The 20,085-nt window shown below is 54.3% G+C and overlaps 2 protein-coding genes across 2 annotated transcripts in view; one reads left to right on the top strand and one right to left on the bottom strand.

The window, feature by feature from the left end:
- The first annotated feature begins 5,909 nt into the window (after positions 1 to 5,909).
- On the top strand, positions 5,910 to 15,407 carry IL15RA (interleukin 15 receptor subunit alpha). The gene is made up of 7 exons (XM_074166764.1): positions 5,910 to 5,982; positions 13,736 to 13,936; positions 14,074 to 14,151; positions 14,436 to 14,645; positions 14,835 to 14,864; positions 15,127 to 15,184; positions 15,308 to 15,407. Exons 1-7 carry the CDS (start codon positions 5,910 to 5,912, stop codon positions 15,405 to 15,407), a joined length of 750 nt encoding a protein of 249 aa, XP_074022865.1.
- A 1,856-nt stretch (positions 15,408 to 17,263) lies between these two features.
- Positions 17,264 to 20,085, bottom strand: part of FBH1 (F-box DNA helicase 1) — a 37,649-nt gene continuing 34,827 nt past the window's right edge. Inside the window, exons 21-22 of the mRNA XM_074166752.1 lie at positions 18,969 to 19,103; positions 17,264 to 18,125 (exon numbers count right to left, since the gene is read on the bottom strand). Coding sequence (XP_074022853.1) covers positions 18,012 to 18,125; positions 18,969 to 19,103 — 249 coding nt within the window. The 3' untranslated portion in view covers positions 17,264 to 18,011. The remainder of the gene's footprint in view (positions 18,126 to 18,968; positions 19,104 to 20,085) is intronic.

The raw sequence follows: 20,085 nt of genomic DNA, 5'->3' as shown, positions 1-20,085 counted from the left end.
TTTCCCCTGGGTACCACATTCCCCTGGACAATGCATCCCCATGCTGAATACCATCTCCTGCCAGGAATTGCATCCCTCCCCAAGATATTGCATCCTGCTGGTTCCAACACCACCCCCCGGGTACCACATCCTCCTGCGTATTGTCCCCCCCACCAACCAAGTACTGCAGTGACCCCTGGGTATTGCATCACCCCAGGAACTGGTTTCTCCAGGGGTATCTTCCTCCCCTGCTCAGGCATCACATCCCCTCTCCCCACCCGCTGGTATCGCATCCCCCTGAGTAATGCACACCCCCCCCCGCTTTAAATATGTCATCCCACTGGTATTGCACACCCACCCTCCCCACACCACAGCCCCCCATTTCATACCTCCTGGGTATTGCATCTCCCCCTACACCAGGTATTGCACCCTCCCTTGGGTACCAAATTCTGCCCCTCCAGGCATTGTATCTCCCTGGATATTGCATCCTCCCCCTGGTTATTGCATCCTCCCCCCAGTATTACATACCCCCACTCCCGGTATTGCACACACACACACAACCCCAAGTATTGCATCACCCCCCCAGGTATCTCACCTTCCCGTTCCCCTATTATTGCATCCCCGCCCAGGGATCCTCCTCATCCCCCAGTATTGCATCCGGGGGCTAGAGTTGCCAGGGAAGGGGAACCACAATCCATCCCACTCCTACTAGTATGATGCCAATACCAGTAATAGATGCCCAGAGCCTGGAGAAGGGTTGCAGGTCAGCAGGAGAGCACTTGGAGTGCAGCATAAAGGAATTCCAGCCACTCCAGCCAATAACTCGGCTTCATCAGGGGCCCAACTTAAATGCCTCTATGCAAACACACGTAGCATGGGGAAGAAACGAAGAGCTAGAGACGTACGCACAGGCTACGATCTAATTGGCATCACAGAGAGGTGGTGGGATGAGTCCTATGACTGGGGTGTTGGAATGGAAGGATACAGGCTCTTCAGGAAGGACAGGGAGGGAAAGTGAGGAGGGGGTGTTGGCCTCTATGTTGAGGACCAGCTGGAGTGCGTGGAACTCTGCCTCGGGATGGATGAGGACCCAACCAAGAGCTTAAAGGGAACACAGGGGCAGGTGACATTACAGTGGGGTTCTGCTACAGGCCATACCCCAAGAAGACTGAGCAGATGAGGCCCTCTATAGACAGATAGGAGCAGCCTCGCGTTCACAGGCGCTGGTCCTCACGGGGAACTTCAACCACCCCAGTATCTGTTGGAGGGACAACACAGCAGGGCATAAGCAATCCAGGAGTTTCCTGGAGTGTGTTGATGATAACTTCTTTCTCTGAGTGACAGTGGAGCCAACGAGGAGAGGTGCCATGCTGGACCTTGGTCTCATCAACAAGGAGAGGCTGGTGGTGAATGTGAAGCTCAAGGGCAGCCTTGGCTGCAGTGACCATGAACTGGTGGGCTTCAAGATCCTTATGGCAGTGAGGAGGGCGCACAGTAAGCTCGCTACCCTGGACTTCAAGAGAGCAGACTTTGGCCTCTTCAGGGATCTGCTTGGCAGAGTACAGTGGCATAAAGCCCTGGAGGGAAGAGGGGCCCAAGAAAGCTAGTTAATGTTCAAGGTGATGCATCCTGACAAAGAAGTCAGGCAAAAACACCAGGAGGCCTGCATGGATGAACAAGTTGCTCCCGGAGAATTTCAAACAGAAAATGGAAGCCTACAGAGGGTGGAAGCAAGGACAGGGAGCCTGGAAGGAATACAGAGAAATTGTCCGAGAAGGTTGGAAAAGCTAAAATCCTGTTAGAGTTAAATCTGGCCAGGGACATTAATGGCAAGAAAAAAAGCTTCTATAGGTATGTCAGTGACAAAAGGAAGACCAGGGAAGATGTGGGCCATCTCCAGAAGGAAATGGGAGACCTGGTCATCTGGGGCACGGACAAGGCTGAGGTACTTAATGACTTTTTTGCTTGTCTTCACCAGCAAGGGCTCTAACCACACCACCCAAGTTGCAGAAAGCAAAGGCAGGGACCAGGAGAATGAGGAACCACCCACCGTAGGAGAAGACGAGGTTCAAGACCAGCTGAGGAACCTGAAGGTGCGCAAGACTCTGGGACCTGAAGAGATTCATCCGCGGGTCCTGAGGAAACTGGCAGATGAAGTTGCCAAGTCACTGTCCATCATATTTGAGAATTCATGGCAGTCTGGTGAAGTTCCACCTTCCACCTTCCACCTTCCACCTTCCACATTCTCAAATATGAGAAGAAACTTCTTTCCGGTGAGGGTGCCAGAGCCCTGGAACAGGCTGCCCAGGGAGGGTGCGGAGTCCCCTTCTTTGGAGATTTTCAAGACCCGCCTGGATGCAGTCCTGAGTAACATGCTCTGACATGCTCTGGGCAATCCTGCTTCGGCAGGGGAGTTGGACTAGATGATCTTTATGGTCCCTTCCAACTCTAAAAAATTCAGTGAAATTCAGTTCCCACTGACTGGAATAGGGGAAACATAACCTCCATTATTAAAAAGGAAAAAAAGGAGGACCCAGGGAACTACAGGCCAGTCAGTCTCACCTCTGTGCTTGGCAAGATCATCTAGCAAATTCTCCTGGAAACTCTACTAAGGCACATGGAAAATAAGGAGGTGATCGGTGACAGCCAGTGTGGCTTCACTAAGGGCGAATTGTGCCTGACAAATTTGGTGGCCTTCTACGACAGTGTTAAAGCATTGGTGGATAAGGGAAGAGCAACCGATGTCATCTACCTGGACTTGTGTAAAGCATTTCACACTGTCCTGCATGACATCCTTGTCTCTAAATTGGAGAGACATGGATCTGACAGATGGACCACTCAATGGATAAGGAATTGGCTGGATGGACACACTCAAAGAGTTGCAGTCAACGGCTTGATGTCCAAGTGGTGACCAGTGACGAGTCGGTACTGGGTGACCAGAGGTCGGTACTGGGACTGTTTAACATTTTGTTGGCGACATGGATGTCAGGATTGAGTGCACCCTCAGCAAACTGGCCAACGACACCAAGCTGTGTGGTGCGGTAGACAGGCTGGAGGGAAGGGATGCCGTCCAGAGGGACCTGGACAGGCTGGAGAGGTGGGTCTGTGCAAACCTCATGAAGTTCAACAGGGCCAAGTGCAAGATGCTGCACGTAGGTTGGGGCAATCCCAAGCACAAATCCAGGCTGGGCTGAGAATGGCTGGAGAGCAGCCCTGAGGAGGAGGATTTGGTGGGTGTTGGTGGATGAGAAGCTCAACACGAGCCAACAACGTGCGCTGGCAGCCCAGAAAGCCCCCCACACCCTGGGCTGCATCCCCAGCAGCGTGGCCAGCAGGGCGAGGGGGGGATTCTGCCCCTCTGCTCCGCTCTGGGGAGAACCCCCCCCCACAGTGCTGCCTCCAGCTCTGGGGCCTCAGCACAGGAGAGACATGGAGCTGTTGGAGCGGGGCCAGAGGAGGCCATGGAGATGCTGGGAGGGCTGGAGCCCCTCTGCTGGGAGGACAGGCTGAGAGAGTTGGGGGGGTTCAGCCTGGAGAAGAGAAGGCTCCGGGGAGACCTTGGAGCCCCTTCCAGTCCCTAAAGGGGGGGGCTCCAGGAAAGCTGGGGAGGGACTCTTGATGAAGGAGGGGAGCCATAGGAGGAGGGGGAAGGGTTTGACACTGAAAGAGGGGAGATTGAGATGAGATCTCAGGAAGAAATGTTTAACTTTGAGGGTGGTGAGAGCCTGGCCCAGGTTGCCCAGAGAAGCTGTGGCTGCCCCATCTCTGGAGGGGTTCAAGGGAAGGTTGGAGGGGGCTTGGAGCAACCTGGTCTGGTGGGAGGTGTCCCTGTGGGCATGTGGTTGGAACTGGATGATCTTTAAGGTCCCTTCCACCTCTAGTCACTCTGTGATTCTATGATCCTGGAAACCCACTTCACCAAATACTTTATATCCTTGTTGCCATAGATAGGAGTTATTGAAGTTGTTACACGCTGAATGCAGGTCTGATGAGGTTGTGGTTACACCTCTGACCACCTTCAAGAGCGGCAGCTCAATCCTCTTCTCAACCACGGGATGGAGAAAGGATAAAAATACACTCTATTAGAACTTTCAATAATTTTCTGGGGTAATGAGTCAGCTCAGAAGCTCCTCTGTCCTCCTTACTTGTGTTATAGTTTAAAATAAAAAAGACTTAAGTCCGAAATAGATTCACTAAATATTTATTAAGGTAGGAAAGCAAAAACAGCGCTGGGCGGCCGGGGAGTCACAGCTCCACCAAAGGCTCGCAAATTCAAGCAAACTGAACATCTCTTTTTATCCTCACAGGGGTCGGGTTCGACATCTTCAGTACGCCCCTCTGCTTCTTCCGTTATCTTTACTCCATCTGGTCTGTCTCGCTTCGAAGCGGTTTCGAGGCAACGTTGGTTGTAAATTAGTTTACACCCTTCCCCTTTCTGCAGGATCGATTAGTTACAAAGTTAAAACAGGGATAACATCGGGGTTAAGCTTATCTTGTAAAAACGGGACATTCCCGTACGGTTTAGTAATATAATATTGCGGACGTCTCTTCTTGTTAGGGAGTTCTCAAGACTGCCACAATAAATTACAATCCGGCTTCGGGGGAGTTTTTGCAGGTGGTGGTGGCATAATTAGCTCGTGCCATCTCTTACGTGCATTTGGTTAATACAAAGATAAACATTCGCTTACATGGACACATTTTGATAGCATTGCACTTTGTGTGAGTCAGGACTTTCTTACACTGTGTACAACAGAAATGGATAATCCTAAAATTTGATCAGCAACAAATCTTCCTCAGTTATAGAATCATAGAATCAATGGCTAGAGTTGGAAAGGACCTTAAAGATCATCTAGTTCCAACCCCCCTGCCATGGGCAGGGACACCTCCCACCAGAGCAGGTTGCTCAAAGCCCCATCCAGCCTGGCCTTGAACACTTCCAGGGATGGGGCATCCACAACTTCCCTGGGCAACCTGTTCCAGTGCCTCACCACCCCCACCGTAAAGAATTTCTTCCTTATATCTAATCTAAATCTCTTCTCTTCCAATTTAAAACCATTGCCCCTTGTCCTGTCACCACTCTTCCTGACAAAGAGTCCCTCTTCAGCTCTTCTGTAGGCTCCCTTCAGGTATTGATAGGCTGTTATAAGGTCTCCCCGGAGCCTTCTCTTCTCCAGGCTGAATTATCCATTACAATTGCACACCGCTACCTCTCCAAAAACACGGTTGGGAGAGAACCATCTCTAAACACCGAGCTTGGAGCCTTTGGCTGGTTTCTTTTCAGCTTCTCTGCAATTCCCAGGAGGCCTTTGGGAAAGGCAGCCGGTTCAACGATTCTACGATCCCCTCCCGGCTATCGCAACATAAGAACATGGAACGTAAGAGGTTCCACTCGAATATGAGAAAGAATTTCTTCCCGGTGAGGGTGCCAGAGCCCTGGAACGGGCTGCCCAGGGAGGTTGTGGAGTCCCCTTCTTTGGAGATTTTCAAGATCCGCCTGGATGCAGCCCTGAGTAGCATTCTCTGAGCAATCCTGCTTCGGCAGGGGAGTTGGACTAGATGATCTATACGGTCCCTTCCAACTCTAAAAAAAAATTCAGTGAAATTCAGTGAACACCTCCCACCCCCCCATCCCTCGGGTACTGAATCTCCTCCCGGGACATTGCTGCCCTTCGTCCCCCTTCTTCCCCCCCCCCCCCCCCCCCCCCCCCAGCCCCGGGGGCTCCCCATGCCGGCAGGGCGGCGCGGCGGCCCGCGGTTCCAAAGCGAAAGCGAAAGAAGGCGGCGGGTCGGGCCACGCCGGGTGGCGGGGCAGAGCCGCGGAGCTCCCGCGGGAGCCCTAAGGGTCGTGTGTCCCCCCCCCTCCCCCCCCCCCCCCCCCTCCTCCCCGCTCCCGGCCCCGCTCCCGGTCCCGGTTCCGCCGCCGTCGTCTCATGGCCCGGCCGCTGCTGCCGCTGCTTTTCTCTACCGTCGCCTTCCTGCTGACCCGGGGCGCCGCCGACACCGGTAAGAGGGTCACCCCCGGGCTCCCCGCTCCGCCGCCGGCATGCCCCACCTATTGCCCGGCTTTCACTGAATTTCACTGAATTTCACTGAATTTTTTAGGGTTGGAAGGGACCATAAAGATCATCTAGTCCAACTCCCCTGCCGAAGCAGGATTGCCCAGGATTGCCGTGGGTTGCCCCACGCTTTTCCCGGGGTGTCCCACGCTACTCCCCGGGGTGCCCCGGCTTCCCCCCCCCCCCCCCCCCACCGCGGTGCCCAGGCTACTCCTCGGGGCAACCAGGCTGCACCCCGGGATGCCCACGCTGCTCCCTGCGTGCCCACACCTCTCTCTAGGTGCTCCATGCAAACCCCCCCTGCCCTCCCGGGCTACCCACGCTGCTCCCCAGGGTGCCCACGCTGCACCCCCGCGTTCTTCTTGCACCCCCCACCCCACCCCCGGGTGCCCACTCCACCTCCCGGTTGCCCACTCCACCTCCCCATCAGTGTCCGGGGGAGGCTGGGGGAGATTTTGGGGGATTTTTAAGGGTCCGTGAGCTGGACCCACGGGAGCTGCATCACGGCAGGATTTCACCCCGGGCGGGGTCTGTGGATTTTCCACGGGACTGGGACTTTTCCACCGCCGAGCATTGATGCCAGACCGGGAATGTCATCTCGGGTCTCGCCTCTCCAAAAACAACTTCAGGAAAAAAAATCAGGGCTCAGCGGGGACGGATGAGGAGGCGGCGATGCTGACAGCTCCGGGGAGTCGCTGGTGGCGGCGGCAAGACCGTTAAGAAATATTGAATTAACTGAAAACGTCGGAATTGTGAAGGATTTGCGGGGAATAAGGCTGGAAGGGACTGCAAAGCTTGGGGACAAGTTTAGTTCTGTCCCTTCTGGCTCCTTGTTGCTGGGTCTTGGCAGGGATGGAGTTAATTTTCCCATGGAGTGTGGTATCAGGCTGGCATCCGGGGGCTGTCTCTCCCAACACCCCAGTCTCTCCAACATCCCCCCCACTCACCAGGAAGTTGAGGTGGCAAGATGTTGGGAGGGGACGCAGCCAGGACGGCTGACCCAACCTGACCACGGGGATGTTCCATGCCACGTGATGTCTGCTCAGCAATAAAATACTTAAGAGAAATGAGGAGGAAGAGGGGACATTCTTATGACGTTTGTCTCTTCTGGAGCAACTTCTACACCTACCGGAGCCCAACTTTTCTGGGAAGTGGCTGGAAATCACCTGCTGATGGGAAGGAGAGAATAAATCTTTTGGTTTCCTTTGCTTCCACACACGGCTTTTGCTTTTGCTTTATTAAACTGCCTTTATTTTGATCCACGAGGGGGTTTTTTCCTCCCCCGTCCCGTCCTGCTGAGCAGGGGAGTGACAGTGCCTTGGTGGGCATGTGGCGTCCAGCCAACGTCAAGCCACCGCGTTCCTGTCTGCTGCCGAAGCTGCAACGCCTGAAAAAATGAATTTATTCCGATTTCTAAAGAGCCGGTGGGTGCAGCCAGGGCTGTAAAGTGACACCAGCGGCAAAATTAAGGCAGCAGAGATGCCAGACACATTCAGGAACAGGCTAAAAATAGCTTTTCCCCAAGGCAATAACCTCCGACCTCCGACGGCCCCGGCCCCGACCTGCAGGCGATGTTCCTGATAGCGATGATCAGGGTTGTCGTTTTTGGGGCAGAAAACGTGGTTATCTGAGATGTTAAGAGAAGAGGAATAACATTCGTTGCTTTTTTTGGAGGCGCCGCAGCCCCTCTGCACCGGCCACGGTGATGCATCCCACGACGCTCGCGCCGGGCATCGCGTTCCGCTCCCGCTTTCCATCCCCAGCACAGCTCGTCGATTGTTTACAACTGATTGTTTTTCAGTTAAAAACTTGCAAAAGTTCTCTTTATTTCTGTTATTTCAGTTTCTTGTGAATTCTCCGGTCTTGGGCACAGACTACTGAAATTTCTCTTTTCTGAATTTCACTGAATTTCACTGAATTTTTTTTTTAGGGTTGGAAGGGACCGTATAGATCATCTAGTCCAACTCCCCTGCTGAAGCAGGATTGCTTAGAGAATGCTACTCAGGGCTGCATCCAGGCGGGTCTTGAAAATCTCCAGAGAAGGGGACTCCACACCCTCCCTGGGCAGCCTGTTCCAGGGCTCTGGCACCCTCACCGGGAAGAAATTCTTTCTCATATTCGAGTGGAACCTCTTATGTTCCAGCTCGTGCCCGTTGCCCCTCGTCCTGTCACTGGGAACCACTGAAAAGAGTCCGGCTCCATCCTCCTTCAACCCACCCTTCAGATACTTATAAGCATTGATAAGGTCTCCCCTCAGCCTTCTCTTCTCCAGACCAAAGAGTCCCAGCTCTCTCAGCCTTTCTTCATAAGGGAGATGCTCCAATCCTTGAATCATCCTCGTTGCCCTTCGCTGGACTCTTTCCAGCAGTTCCCTGTCCCTCTTGAATTGGGGAGCCCAGAACTGGACGCAGTATTCCAGTTGTGGCCTCACCAGTGCAGAGTAGAGGGGGAGAATGACCTCCCTCTACCTACTGGCCACACTCTTCCCTACGCAGCCCAGGATTCCGTTGGCCTTCCTGGCCACAAGAGCACACTGCTTGCTCATTGTCATTTTGCTCTCTACCAGGACCCCCAGATCTTTCTCTTCGGAGCTTGTCTCCAGCAGGTCCACGCCTAACCTGTATTGGTGCCTGACATTCTTCTTCCCCAGGTGCAGGACCCTACACTTTTCCCTGTTGAACCTCATGAGGTTCTTCCTTGCCCAGCTCTCCAGCCTGTCCAGGTCTCGCTGGATGGCAGCACGGCCCTCCATTTTTTTTTTTTTTTTGGCTTAAGGTTTTTAAACCATTAGCAGAAAATCAGTGCCGCTCTGGCCCTTTGGCTGATAATTTTCTAAGAAAAAATTGTCAAGTTTTGCCCGGTATGGATTCTCCAGTGTCTAGGTGTGGTTGTGCATCCCCCCGCAGCCCCGTGAAGCCAGAGGTGGGACATCTCCGCGACGTGGGATGACAGTGCCCGGCAGCTTCTCCATCCCTGGGACTCATCCTGGCCAACGCTTCCTGCCGTGCCGGCATGAGCTCACCCTCACCGGCGTCATTTGAGGTCACGGGTGGAGAAAGCCAAAAAGCAAAGTGAAAACATGAATTAACCACGCAAATACAAAAAAACCAAAACCCAACCCAATATTGAGCATGTGTTTCAACCTGGAAATTTAATATCAGCGGGATGTGGGGAAATCGGATGGAAATAAAACAGCTGGAGGTGTTTTCTCAGGGAGGCTGGTACCCGGCACCGCAGCTCGTTTGGGAGGTTAGCTAACGATGCGACGAGTCTTCGAGCGCTTGGGTTGACGCATCGGTGGAAAAATTCAGCCTCCCTTGAGTGAGGACAAGTGGAGAGACGCTTTTGGCTGACCTGGGAGAATCTCATAAGCTTTTACTTGAATTAAATGGGAAAATAGAGGACAGATGTTGTTTTTTTTCCTGCGTGCCAAGTCCCCAGTGGTGACCAGATCCAGGGAATTTCATCAATCCGCTTCAATAAAAAAAGCAAATAAGAGAAGGAGAAGCTTGTATTTACTGAAGATCTCCTTGCTTGGAAGCAAGAGCTTTATCACAGTCATGGCTCTCCCCGTCCATCTGCATTTTACACCATTTCCAATTCACTGCCGAGGTATAAAAGAAAGCCTAAATCTTCGCTTCGCATCTCCAGGGCTGTAGCAGCACCGGAAACCCGAATCCCCCAAAATTTCCTCCCCTTTTCCCCCTCAGCACATGTTTTGTCTCATCAAACAAACTGAAATACACGCAGTGATGGCACGACATGTCCGAGTTGCAGACACTGAGGTCTTGCCATCGAAGGACTTGGGCGTTTTTTGGAAGAGGAGATTATTTTACAGTCAAATCCACTGAGAAAAAAAAAAAAAAAAAGTGCTTTGGTGGGATTAGGATGATGCGATCGGGTTTAAAAACTGACAGGCATAAGCAGGACTCACAGGTCCCTCTTTTTCCCGGGTGTTTTTGATGCTTCCGGCTGGATTTTCTACCGGGCTCCTTTCGCAGATGCGGATGGGGGTTGTGTTGGCACTGGAAAGGCTTTTCCTTCATTAGGGGATCGAGTGCACCCTCAGAAAGTTCGCAGACGACACGAAGTTGGGTGGGAGCGTCGATCTGCTGGAGGGTAGAAAGGCTTTGCAGAGGGATCTGGACAGGCTGGATGGATGGGCTGAGACCAACGGGATGAGGTTCACCAAGGCCAAGTGCCGGGTCCTGCCCTTGGGTCACAACTACCCCATGCAGCGCTACAGGCTTGGGGCAGAGTGGCTGGAGCTGCCTGGTGGAAAAGGACCTGGGGGTGTTGGTTGACTGTGGGTTGACCATGAGCCAGCAGTGTGCCCAGGTGGCCAAGAAGGCCAACAGCATCCTGGCCTGTGTCAGGAACAGTGTGGCCAGTAGGACTCGGGAGGTGATAGTCCCCCTGTACTGGGCACTGGTGAGGCGCCATCTCGAGGGCTGTGTCCAGTTTTGGGCCCCTCACCACAAAAAAGACATTGAGGTGCTGGAGCAGGTCCAGAGAAGGGCAACGGAGCTGGTGAGGGGTCTGGAGCACAAGTCTTGTGAGGAGCGGCTGAGGGAACTGGGGGTGTTCAGCCTGGAGAAAAGGAGGCTGAGGGGAGACCACCTCGGTCTCTACAACTCCCTGAAAGGAGGGTGTAGCCGGGGGGGTCGGTCTCTTCTCCCAAGTCACGGGCGACAGGACTAGAGGAAATGGCCTCAAGTTGCACCAGGGGAGGTTCAGGCTGGATATTAGGAAAAATTTTTTCACTGAAAGGGTTATCAGACATGGGAATGGGCTGCCCAGGGAGGTGGTTGAGGCACCATCCCTGGACGTGTTCAAAAGACAGGTTGACGTGGTGCTGGGAGACATGGTTTAGTGACGGTGTTGCATTTTGTTGTTTTGTGGGTGTTTATTTTTGTCAGTTAGGTTGATGGTTGGACAAGATGATCTTGAAGGTCCCTTCCAACCTAGAAGATCCTGTGATTCTGTGATTCATTTTATGGCTTGGCTTCAGGTCTGGCGAGGCGTGAGGGCGTTGTGAAACAGCCTGTGGCGTTCCCTCGAAACACTCCCCGAAATTTCGCCACCGCCTTGAGCAGAGGCTGAGAACCGGTATGCTCAGCACACACGTGGCTGCCGCAACGCTCGTAGCTCTCCGGGCACGGTGGCTGGAGCATTTTGGGGTGTCCCAATGCTGGGGGACATGGTGTGGACCCACCCGAGCACTGAAACGGAGCAGATTCTCCCTGGGACATTCTGGGGATATGTAACATTGGCGCAGATTTTTAAGATTAAGGAGGTTTTTATCTCCAGGTGTTTTGGGTGCCAGAGGGAGTATGTCGTGTTCCTGTTCCCACCGTCACTGTGTGCCCGTCCCCATCATGTTCCTGTCCCCATCGTGCTCCCATTCCCACTGCCATCACACCCCTATCCCCATCACCAGCGCGTCCCCATCCCTGCCGTGCTCCTGTCCCCGCTGCCCTTGCGCTCCCGTCCCCACTGTGCTCCTGCCACCATCCTGCTCCCAGCCCAGCCATGCAGGAGGGTTGGACGAGATGATCTCCAGAGGTCCCTTCCAAGCCCATATCATTCTGTGATTCTGTGATCCCTCCATACCGAATGTGCATCATCCCAGCTGGGCACTGCTCCATTCCAGAGGGTTGTTGCTTCATCCCAGCTGGGCGTTGCTCCATCTGTGCCAGGAATCAATTCATCCATGTGGTGCATCACATCGTGGGCGGGCATCGCTCCATCCCGGCCGTGCATTGCTCCATCCTGGCCGTGCATCCCATCCTGGCCATGCATCCCATCCTGGCCATGCATTGCTCCATCCTGGCCATGCATTGCTCCATCCTGGCCGTGCATCCCATCCTGGCCATGCATGGCTCCATCCCAACCATGCGTTGCTCCATCCCAGCCATGCATTGCTCCATCCTGGCCGTGCATCCCATCCTGGCCATGCATGGCTCCATCCCAACCATGCGTTGCTCCATCCCAGCCATGCGTTGCTCCATCCCAGCCATGCATTGCTCCATTCTGGCCATGTATCACATCGTGGCCACACATCGCTCCATCCCAGCCATGCATCGCTCCATCCTGGCCGTGCATTGCTCCATTCCAGCCGTGTATCTCCATCTTGGCCATGCATTGCTCCATCCTGGCTCTGCATCTCTCCATCCCAGCCATGCATCACATCGTGGCCACACGTTGCTCCATCCCAGCCATGCATCACTCCATCCTGGCCATGCATCACGTCGTGGCCATGCATGGCTCCATCCCAGCCATGCACTGCTCCATCCTGGCCATGCATCGCTCCATCCTGGCCATGCATCGCTCCATCCTGGCCATGCATCACATCGTGGCCACGCATCGCTCCATCCCGGCCATGCATCGCTCCATCCCGGCCATGTATCTCCATCCTGGCCATGCATTGCTCCATCCTGGCTCTGCATCTCTCCATCCCGGCTCTGCATCTCTCCATCCCAGCCATGCATCACATCGTGGCCACATGTTGCTCCATCCCAGCCATGCGTTGCTCCATCCTGGCCGTGCATCACATTGTGGGCATGCATCGCTCCATCCTGGCTGTGCATCCCATCCTGGCCGTACATGGCTCCATCCCAGCCATGCGTTGCTCCATCCCAGCCATACATTGCTCCATCCTGGCCATGCATCACATCGTGGCCACACATCGCTCCATCCCGGCCATGCATTGCTCCATCATGGCCACATATTGCTCCATCCCGGCCATGCATCGCTCCATCCTGGCCATGCACTGCTCCACTATGCATCGCTCCATCCTGACCATGCGTCACATCCTGGCCATGTATCGCTCCATCCTGTCTGTACATCACATCCCGGCCACGTGTCGCTCCATCCCAGCTGGGGACCACTCCAGCTGGCTTTATCCCTGCCACGCGTCACTCCAGCCCGGTGCTGGAGCATCACCTCTCACCTGGGGGGACAGGAGGTGGCCGCGGGGGTCGCGGGTGAGCCGTTCCCACACTGCAGCAAGAGTCCAAGCGCAGGCCCAGTCTTGGGGCAACCGAGAAACTTTCTCCATTGCGCTGGAGAAAAAGATGTGAAATTTTAACATCCTCTTGCAAAACCAACCTCAAATCAGGGCCAAAAAGGAAGCATGAGCCCTTCTGGGGATAAGAAGAACCATAGCTCATCACCACCCCATTGCCCAGCCATGTGATGTTCGGAATTCAGCCACCTCCAGGGCTGCTGGTTATAGCCTCCGGTGGGAAAAACCCTGGGAAGTGGCTGGAGGACTCACGCAGCATCTGGAATTTTTCACAACCAGCTGCAAAATGAGCTTAGAAAAAACGGGGCAGCGAATGCAGCCAAAAGGCAGCAGCTGGTGGCGGGATGCTGGTCCCGGATGGTCACTGCAGGGGAAAGGAATTCTGCAAAACGGCTTTGGCAAGCGGAGGAACCACTACAAGTGACCGCAAACATGCCGGAAACGGAGCTTTGCCCTTCTCCATCCCCTGTGCACAGGCACAGCCATCTCACCGCTGTCTTTTTACAGGCTGGATGAGGCTCTCCCAGCCCAGGGGCAGCTCCGATACCCCACTCCCACCCCTTGGCAGGATCTGACCCCCTTGGGTGCCCTTCAGCGCAGGGAGCCGAGGCCTGAGGGTGCCCGATCTCCTTCTTGTGATCACCATCTCTTTTTTTCCCTTTGTCCCCTCCAGCGCAAGCGCGATGCAGCCACCCCAAGGACGTGGCCAACGCGCACATCGATGTGGGCAACAACACCCTGCTCAACGCCCGCCTGCGCTACACCTGCAACCCGGGCTACAAGCGCAAAGCCGGTACCTCCAGCCTCATCCAGTGCATCCTCCGCGATGGCTCCACCAAGCCCGACTGGACCCACACCACCCTGCAATGCATCCGTAAGCCCTCGCTGAGCAGCTGGGACGCAACGGGGACCAGGAAGGGGGGACACCGCCACCACCGGCGTGGCGGAGGAGGATGCGGGGAGGTGTGGGTGCTGCCATTGATGGTGTCTCCTCATTGTGTCTTCCCAAAGGAGACCCGGCTCTACCTCCACTAACTCCCAGCCCTGAGCTCCCGACCGCGCCACACACCGAGAGGACGACCCAGAGGGGTGAGGAAGGAGAAAACGCAGCCCACGGGGGTTTGATCTGGGGCCGCCGTGACCACTGTCACGGCAAAACCACAACCACCATGGTGTGGAAAGCAAAATATTTCAATTATGTGATTGAATTCATTAAATAGCCGTTAAATGATACCATTTTGTAGCTGCCAGGTGGGCTGTATGGTCCCTGCTGTGACCTGCGCCTGAAGCGGGCACAAAACTGAGCACTGAAATAACGCCGCTACCTTTTAATTTTTTTAAATTAAAAAGTTTTACGCCATTTTCCCCAGAAGGAGCCAGCGATGCCAACCTGACCTCCAGCCCCTCTCCAGCAGCAATGCCCACGCTACCGGGAGCTGCCGGCCAATCACCCGTGCCACCGGCACCTGATGGGTCATCACCGAAGACATCCGTGGCACCGGAGGTGCCCCCACCACTGGAGACATCCACTCTGGGAGAGGGGACAACGCTGCTGCCCACCGCCCCCACGGACCACGCTGCAGGTCAGGCCGCCTCTCCAAGGGAGATAACCCACCAACGGGGCTGGTTGCAACCAGCAAAGGCTCTTTTACTTTTTCAGTGCATTTTCCCCTTGTCTCCAACTCCGTTTTTAGTGAGGGTTCCCTCAGCATCCTCCTCTTCCCTGGCTTTGCAGCTAAAAAAAAAATCTCCATTTCTCTCTTCTTTTCCAGCTTCCGTCCAGATCCTTGCCTCTTCCATTGGTAAGCCATGCAAAAAGATAATTTTGGCAAGCAGAGATTTATTTTGTTGGATTTTTTTTTTTTTTTTAGCCTAAAAGCTCTCCTTGGGGCTGAGGGAAGGGGCAGTACCTCCGAGGGAGGAAGGATGGAGCACCCAGTTTTCTTCCTGGGGCGGGGAGGGCACCTTGTGAATGTGCTCGAAGCGTTTTTGGCTCTTCGTGGAGCCGTTTTGCTTGGGTTGGGCATTGGAAGATGCTCATCGGCTGCTGCATCTCTCCCGCAGGGTTCACAGTGCTGTTGGTCGCTGCTGTTGTGGCCTGCTGCTGCTGGAGGATGAAAACGTGAGTGTGCTGAGCCCCGTGAAGTCCTTCCACCCCGGTGACGAGTTGTGCTCGGCCTCTGTGTTTTCCTGAAAGCTGGGGAAAGCCCTTCAGGTGACAGTGACGCTCCTCTCCCCTCCGCAGGCGTGCAGGGCAGGACTACGCGGTGACGGTCATCCCCATGGTGGCTCCCGCTGCTGAGAATGAGGAGATGTTGCCGCCCGGCGTCTTCCCCATGGGCTGAGAACCCACCACTGGGCAACTCAGTGCACCCGCCAGCCCAAAGGATGCTCCGAGCTTGGATGGAAGGCCAGATGCTTCCCTGAGCGGTGGCAGCACGTGGCAGAGCGTGTCCCAGTCTCCGTGTAGAGCATCCTCACTCCAGGGACACGCGGCCACTCTTCCCAGCCTGAACAAGTGACTCTCGTGGATGAGACCACCCCAGCACCCAAAGGTGCGTGGCTGTTCCATCGTGCAGCTGAACAGGGTGGGGCGGGTGAGCCCACAAGCACCCCAAGGTGGTGTGAAGGTGGTGGGTGTTTGGTGTCGGGAGCCAGAATTTGGAGGAGGTAGAGTCCTGTGGGCGTTGGTGGGTGGTAGGGAGCGGGCTGGGGGCTGCGTAGCCCAGCGGAGGGGCTTCGGGGTGCAGGGAAGGCGGTTTGGTTGCTGGGGGTGAAGCTGGGCTTCCCCGCCCCAAGTACTGCCTGTTCCCTGGTCAGGAGCAGGGCCAGAGTTGGGCCAGCTGGACGCCAGCCCCCTCCAAAGAGCTGCTTTGCCCGAAAATTGCCCCAAAACCCAGGAAGCGGTGCTGCTCGTGGAAGACAGAGATGGGGACCAGGCCGAGCATCCCTCCACCGTGTCCTCACCCCCTTCCTGCTCTCTTTCAGCCATTCGCCGCTGAAGCTGCGACCGCAGCCAACGGTGCCGACGCCGTCCCGCTGCGGTTGCAGGGGTCGGCCCTCGTACGCAGCTCAGGGATCCTTCGGAGGCACTTTCTGCGCCGATCCCAGGTACCTGCCTGCTCCGGCCACTCGCAGGGGACCACAACAGACACTACCGAAGACTGAAGGCAACAAAACGACGAGGAAATATTTTCCTTTGCAGGTTTTCCCTTCTCTGTCTGTCATTAGCGGGGTTTTTTTCCCCGCTCGTTCCTCCCTTGCTACAGAACAGGCAGCTTTATACTGATGCTGGTTTATGTATAAACGTGTATATATTGTATATAAAATAACGCACACACAGACGTTGCATTTTTTGGCGGCAGCTGCGATGGTGGAGAGGACAGCGGGGACAGACAGGAGCTGGGTTGGGGTGAAATCCATCTCTGTAGCAACGAGGGCTCGTGGGCCACCAGTATTGCTGTGCTCTAGAGGCCAAGGGTGACAGCAAGGATGGCAAAAGGGTTTTTAGCAGTCAGCTGGAAACCAGAAGGTATCTAACAACTTAACTTCCACGTCCTTTCCTCGCTGCTGTTGTCTTGTCCTCCTGTTTGTGCCACGGAGCTGAACCATCAGAGCTGGAGGAGGCACCGCGTTGGATGCGTGACGGACCAAACCCTCCGGCAGCGGCCACTGCCTCTCCCCAACGTACCACGGGACGCTCGGAAAACAGGTGAGGCTGGAAGGGATCGCTGAAGGTACCTGGTCCAACGTCCGCGCCGAGCTTTGCCGTTCCATCCAACATCCAAGTCTTGGGTGAACTTCTGCCCAAGCTGAGGTGAGTGGAAGAGGGAGAGTCTTTTTGGAGCCTGTGCTTCGAAAGTGAAAGAAGAGCCAGCGAAGCAGCTCCCATTCAATGAATGACCATGGAAATCAACAGGATGCACGAGCTTCCTCCAGCGGGCATGGCTTATGGCTCTGGGCCCATGTCCAAGAGCAGATCTCTTCTGAAATTGGTTTCGGTTTTGATCTCCACGTCACACAGGCTCTGGTACAACGAGCCACGGTGTCTTCACCATCTGATTTATAAGAGCATCACACTGCTTGCACCACCGCTACTGGGGTGGCTGGTAAAGAAACGTAACCCAGAATGACTTCTCAACAGAAGGAAAGAGAAAAAAGAAAGTATTACGGCTTTTCTTTCTTTTTTTTTTTTTTTTTTGCTACAAATTTAATTTGAGGATTAAAATCACGCTCCAGTTTATCTCCGAGTTAAGACTGAAACCAAAACAAAGCAGTTCTTCAGGTGCCACCTCTCTTCTACCCTTATGCTTTCCTGCGGGGAGAAGGAAAACAGAGTCTGGGGAAACCCCTCAGCTGCAAATAAGGAAAATTAATTCAGCTGGGAGATTATTACTTAATTAAGTAAATTAATTAATTCAGCTTTCTCCCGGAGCTGATAGTGAAATTTTCCCCTATTAAAACAGGCTCCAGGAAAAAAAAAAAAAAACGTTTCCTAGGAATAAAGTGTTTTCTTTGGGTACTTTTCAGTATCGCATTTCCTTTTCTTCTGGTGGATCAGTGGGATTTCACCGAGGCATGATACGATGGAAAAGGCAGGGATATCCTGGCAGTTCGGTCACTGGAAGTGTTTTCCTGGTGACAGAGGTAACAGAGTGGTAATGCTCAAAGAAAAGAAAAAGGTTATATAGTGCATATTCTTCTGTATAGTGATGCAGGCTCTGCTGACCGGCTCTTGGAGGGCAAGGCAGGGCTAGAGAAAAGGTCTCACACCTCCTTGCTGAGAGCCTGGAGGCTTCCTCTTGGAGTTGGTCCGAGATTCTGCTCCAATATCCACCTGATTTTGGAGCTGGGATGTGACAACAGGTCTTGTCCCGCACCCAGGATGGCTCTGGGACGCAGCCAGGGCTCTGGAAGGCTTCGTTAAAACTAGATGAGCTTCGTTAGAGCTAGACGGGCTGTTCCTGAAGCTCTGGGAAAAAGGTCAGCGGTGCCAGAGTGCCAAAGCGCTGCTGTGTGCAAGTGTGGCAAAGGTAGCCACCAGCATCCTTGCTGCCATTGCTCTGTGGGGGACAAAGAGGAGATTTCAGAGAAGAGGAAGGCTGGAGGAAGGCTTCCAACCTTGGATGCAACCCCCTCACATCCAGGGAAGAGAGCAACCGAATGTGCCCGAAGCACCTCCTGCCACCTCCCTTGCAAGGAAATTCCTTACGGGCCAGCTTGTTTAATAGCTGCAACAACCAAAATGTCCCTGTGAGGGACTTTGCTGGGAAAGGACAAGGTTTTCCCCATCTCGGTGCTTACGTCCCCTGCTGATGGCTTGGAGCCATCATCTATCTCTTGTTGTGGACATGGAGTTCCACCAGGCTCACTGTGTGCTTGCAGATCACAGCGCTAGGGAATCTTGGTCTTCACCGCACCTTCTGGGCAAGGGTGAACCCCAGAGCCAGGAGGTGACACTGAGGCCAAAACTGGACCCAAAAGTCAGATTGTCACTGGGGTGAGAGGTGTTCCATGGCCTCGGCAGAGGCTCTAGGAGTCAGAAATGGGATCTGACACAACGGAACCCCAAAACCGTCCCCACCTGAGACCACAGTTAGTCTCAGAAGAGAGGTCAAGGCTTGAGTGGATCTGTGGGACTGCACCACCACCCTGAATGATGTGGTTTGGAAGCCATCCCCAGTTACGTGCCGGGGTTGTGAGCAGAAGCAAAGGGCTGGGGAGCTGTGAGCAGGAGATCCAGCTACGGGACATCCCTTGTTTGCTTCTACTGAAGCTTAGCCCTCAGGTTGTCCCCCTCAGGTGTGACAGCTCAGAACAGTCACAGAGAACAGCCAGCCCCCCTCCAAGCGACCAGCTCCCGCTTCAGAATCGTGATCCCAAAGAGGTCCGGGGAAGGGACGTACGTGAGTCAAAGGGAGCTTCTTCACAACCAGCCGGGAGCTGGACTGCAGCGTTCCCGTACACTGTGGCACGGAACAAGCGACGGTGGCCCCGTCCTTCGCAGCCTCGCTCGTCAGCTCCACCCGAAGGAAACGCTCCTAAGAAACAAGGAAAAAAAAAAAAAAAGGGGAACAACAATACTCAGAGGGAGCCGAGTTACCGGAACACGTTGTTGCTTTTTTTTTTCTTTTTTTTTTTTCTTTTTTTTTTTTTCAACCCCTTGGCAAATGACTTGCAACACGATGGGGTTTTGTTAAAAAATAAAACGAAGAAAAAAAAAAACCCACCCACCCATTCACCTCCCCCCCACCCCCCGGTGATGAGAAAAAACCAAGCAGAAACCAGCAGCTGCTCGCGAGGAAGGAAACGAAGTAAGAGCTGGCAACCGCCGCGGGCAGAAAAGGGAACCCACCCGCTCCCGGGATCTGGGGGAGACGACACCCAAACGCAGGGACCGTGGCAAAAAAAGAAAGCGCTGCGACCTCGTGTCTTGCTGTTGAAACCACGGCACAGGACAGCGCGAACCGAAGGAAAAACGTGACCTCAGGATACAGTCCGTGCCCAGCACGAATCTTAAGATCAGGGTGAACCTTAGGATAATCTTCTTTTATGCCTCTCTACCGCACACACCGCCTCCAAACACAACAACCAGAGATGAGCAGGTTTACGGGTAGTGGGTGCTGCCTCTCTTGGCACCTCTTTAAACTGGCAGCACCCGTCCTGTCCGAGACGTTGGAAAGAGGTTTGGATGCAGGAGGTGGAAAGGCAACCGCAAGAGCCGTCATTTAGAATCATGGAATCACGGCATGGTTTGAGATGGAAGGGACCTTGAAAGATCATCTAGTCCAACCCTCATGCCCCGGGCAGGGACACCTCCCACCAGAGCAGGTTGCTCCAAGCCCCGTCCAGCCTGACCTTGAACCCCTCCAGGGATGGGGCAGCCACAGCTTCTCTGGGCAACCTGGGCCAGGCTCTCACCACCCTCACACCAAAGAAGTTCTTCCTAAAATCTCATCTAAATGTCTCCTCTTCCACTTTGAAGCCATTACCCCTTGTCCAATCACTATATGATCTGGTAAA

Source organism: Numenius arquata, chromosome 2, assembly GCF_964106895.1.
Source record: "Numenius arquata chromosome 2, bNumArq3.hap1.1, whole genome shotgun sequence".
NCBI lineage: Eukaryota > Metazoa > Chordata > Aves > Charadriiformes > Scolopacidae > Numenius > Numenius arquata.
This window is presented reverse-complemented; position numbering and strand designations above follow the sequence as displayed.

Bases quoted from the DNA above. Each gene is read 5' to 3' on its own strand.
- IL15RA (XM_074166764.1), top strand. From the start codon at position 5,910: ATGGCCCGGCCGCTGCTGCCGCTGCTTTTCTCTACCGTCGCCTTCCTG. The intron at 14,865-15,126 runs GTAAGCCATGCA...TCTCTCCCGCAG, and splicing joins GATCCTTGCCTCTTCCATTG to GGTTCACAGTGCTGTTGGTC. The intron at 15,185-15,307 runs GTGAGTGTGCTG...TCCCCTCCGCAG, and splicing joins TGCTGCTGGAGGATGAAAAC to GCGTGCAGGGCAGGACTACG.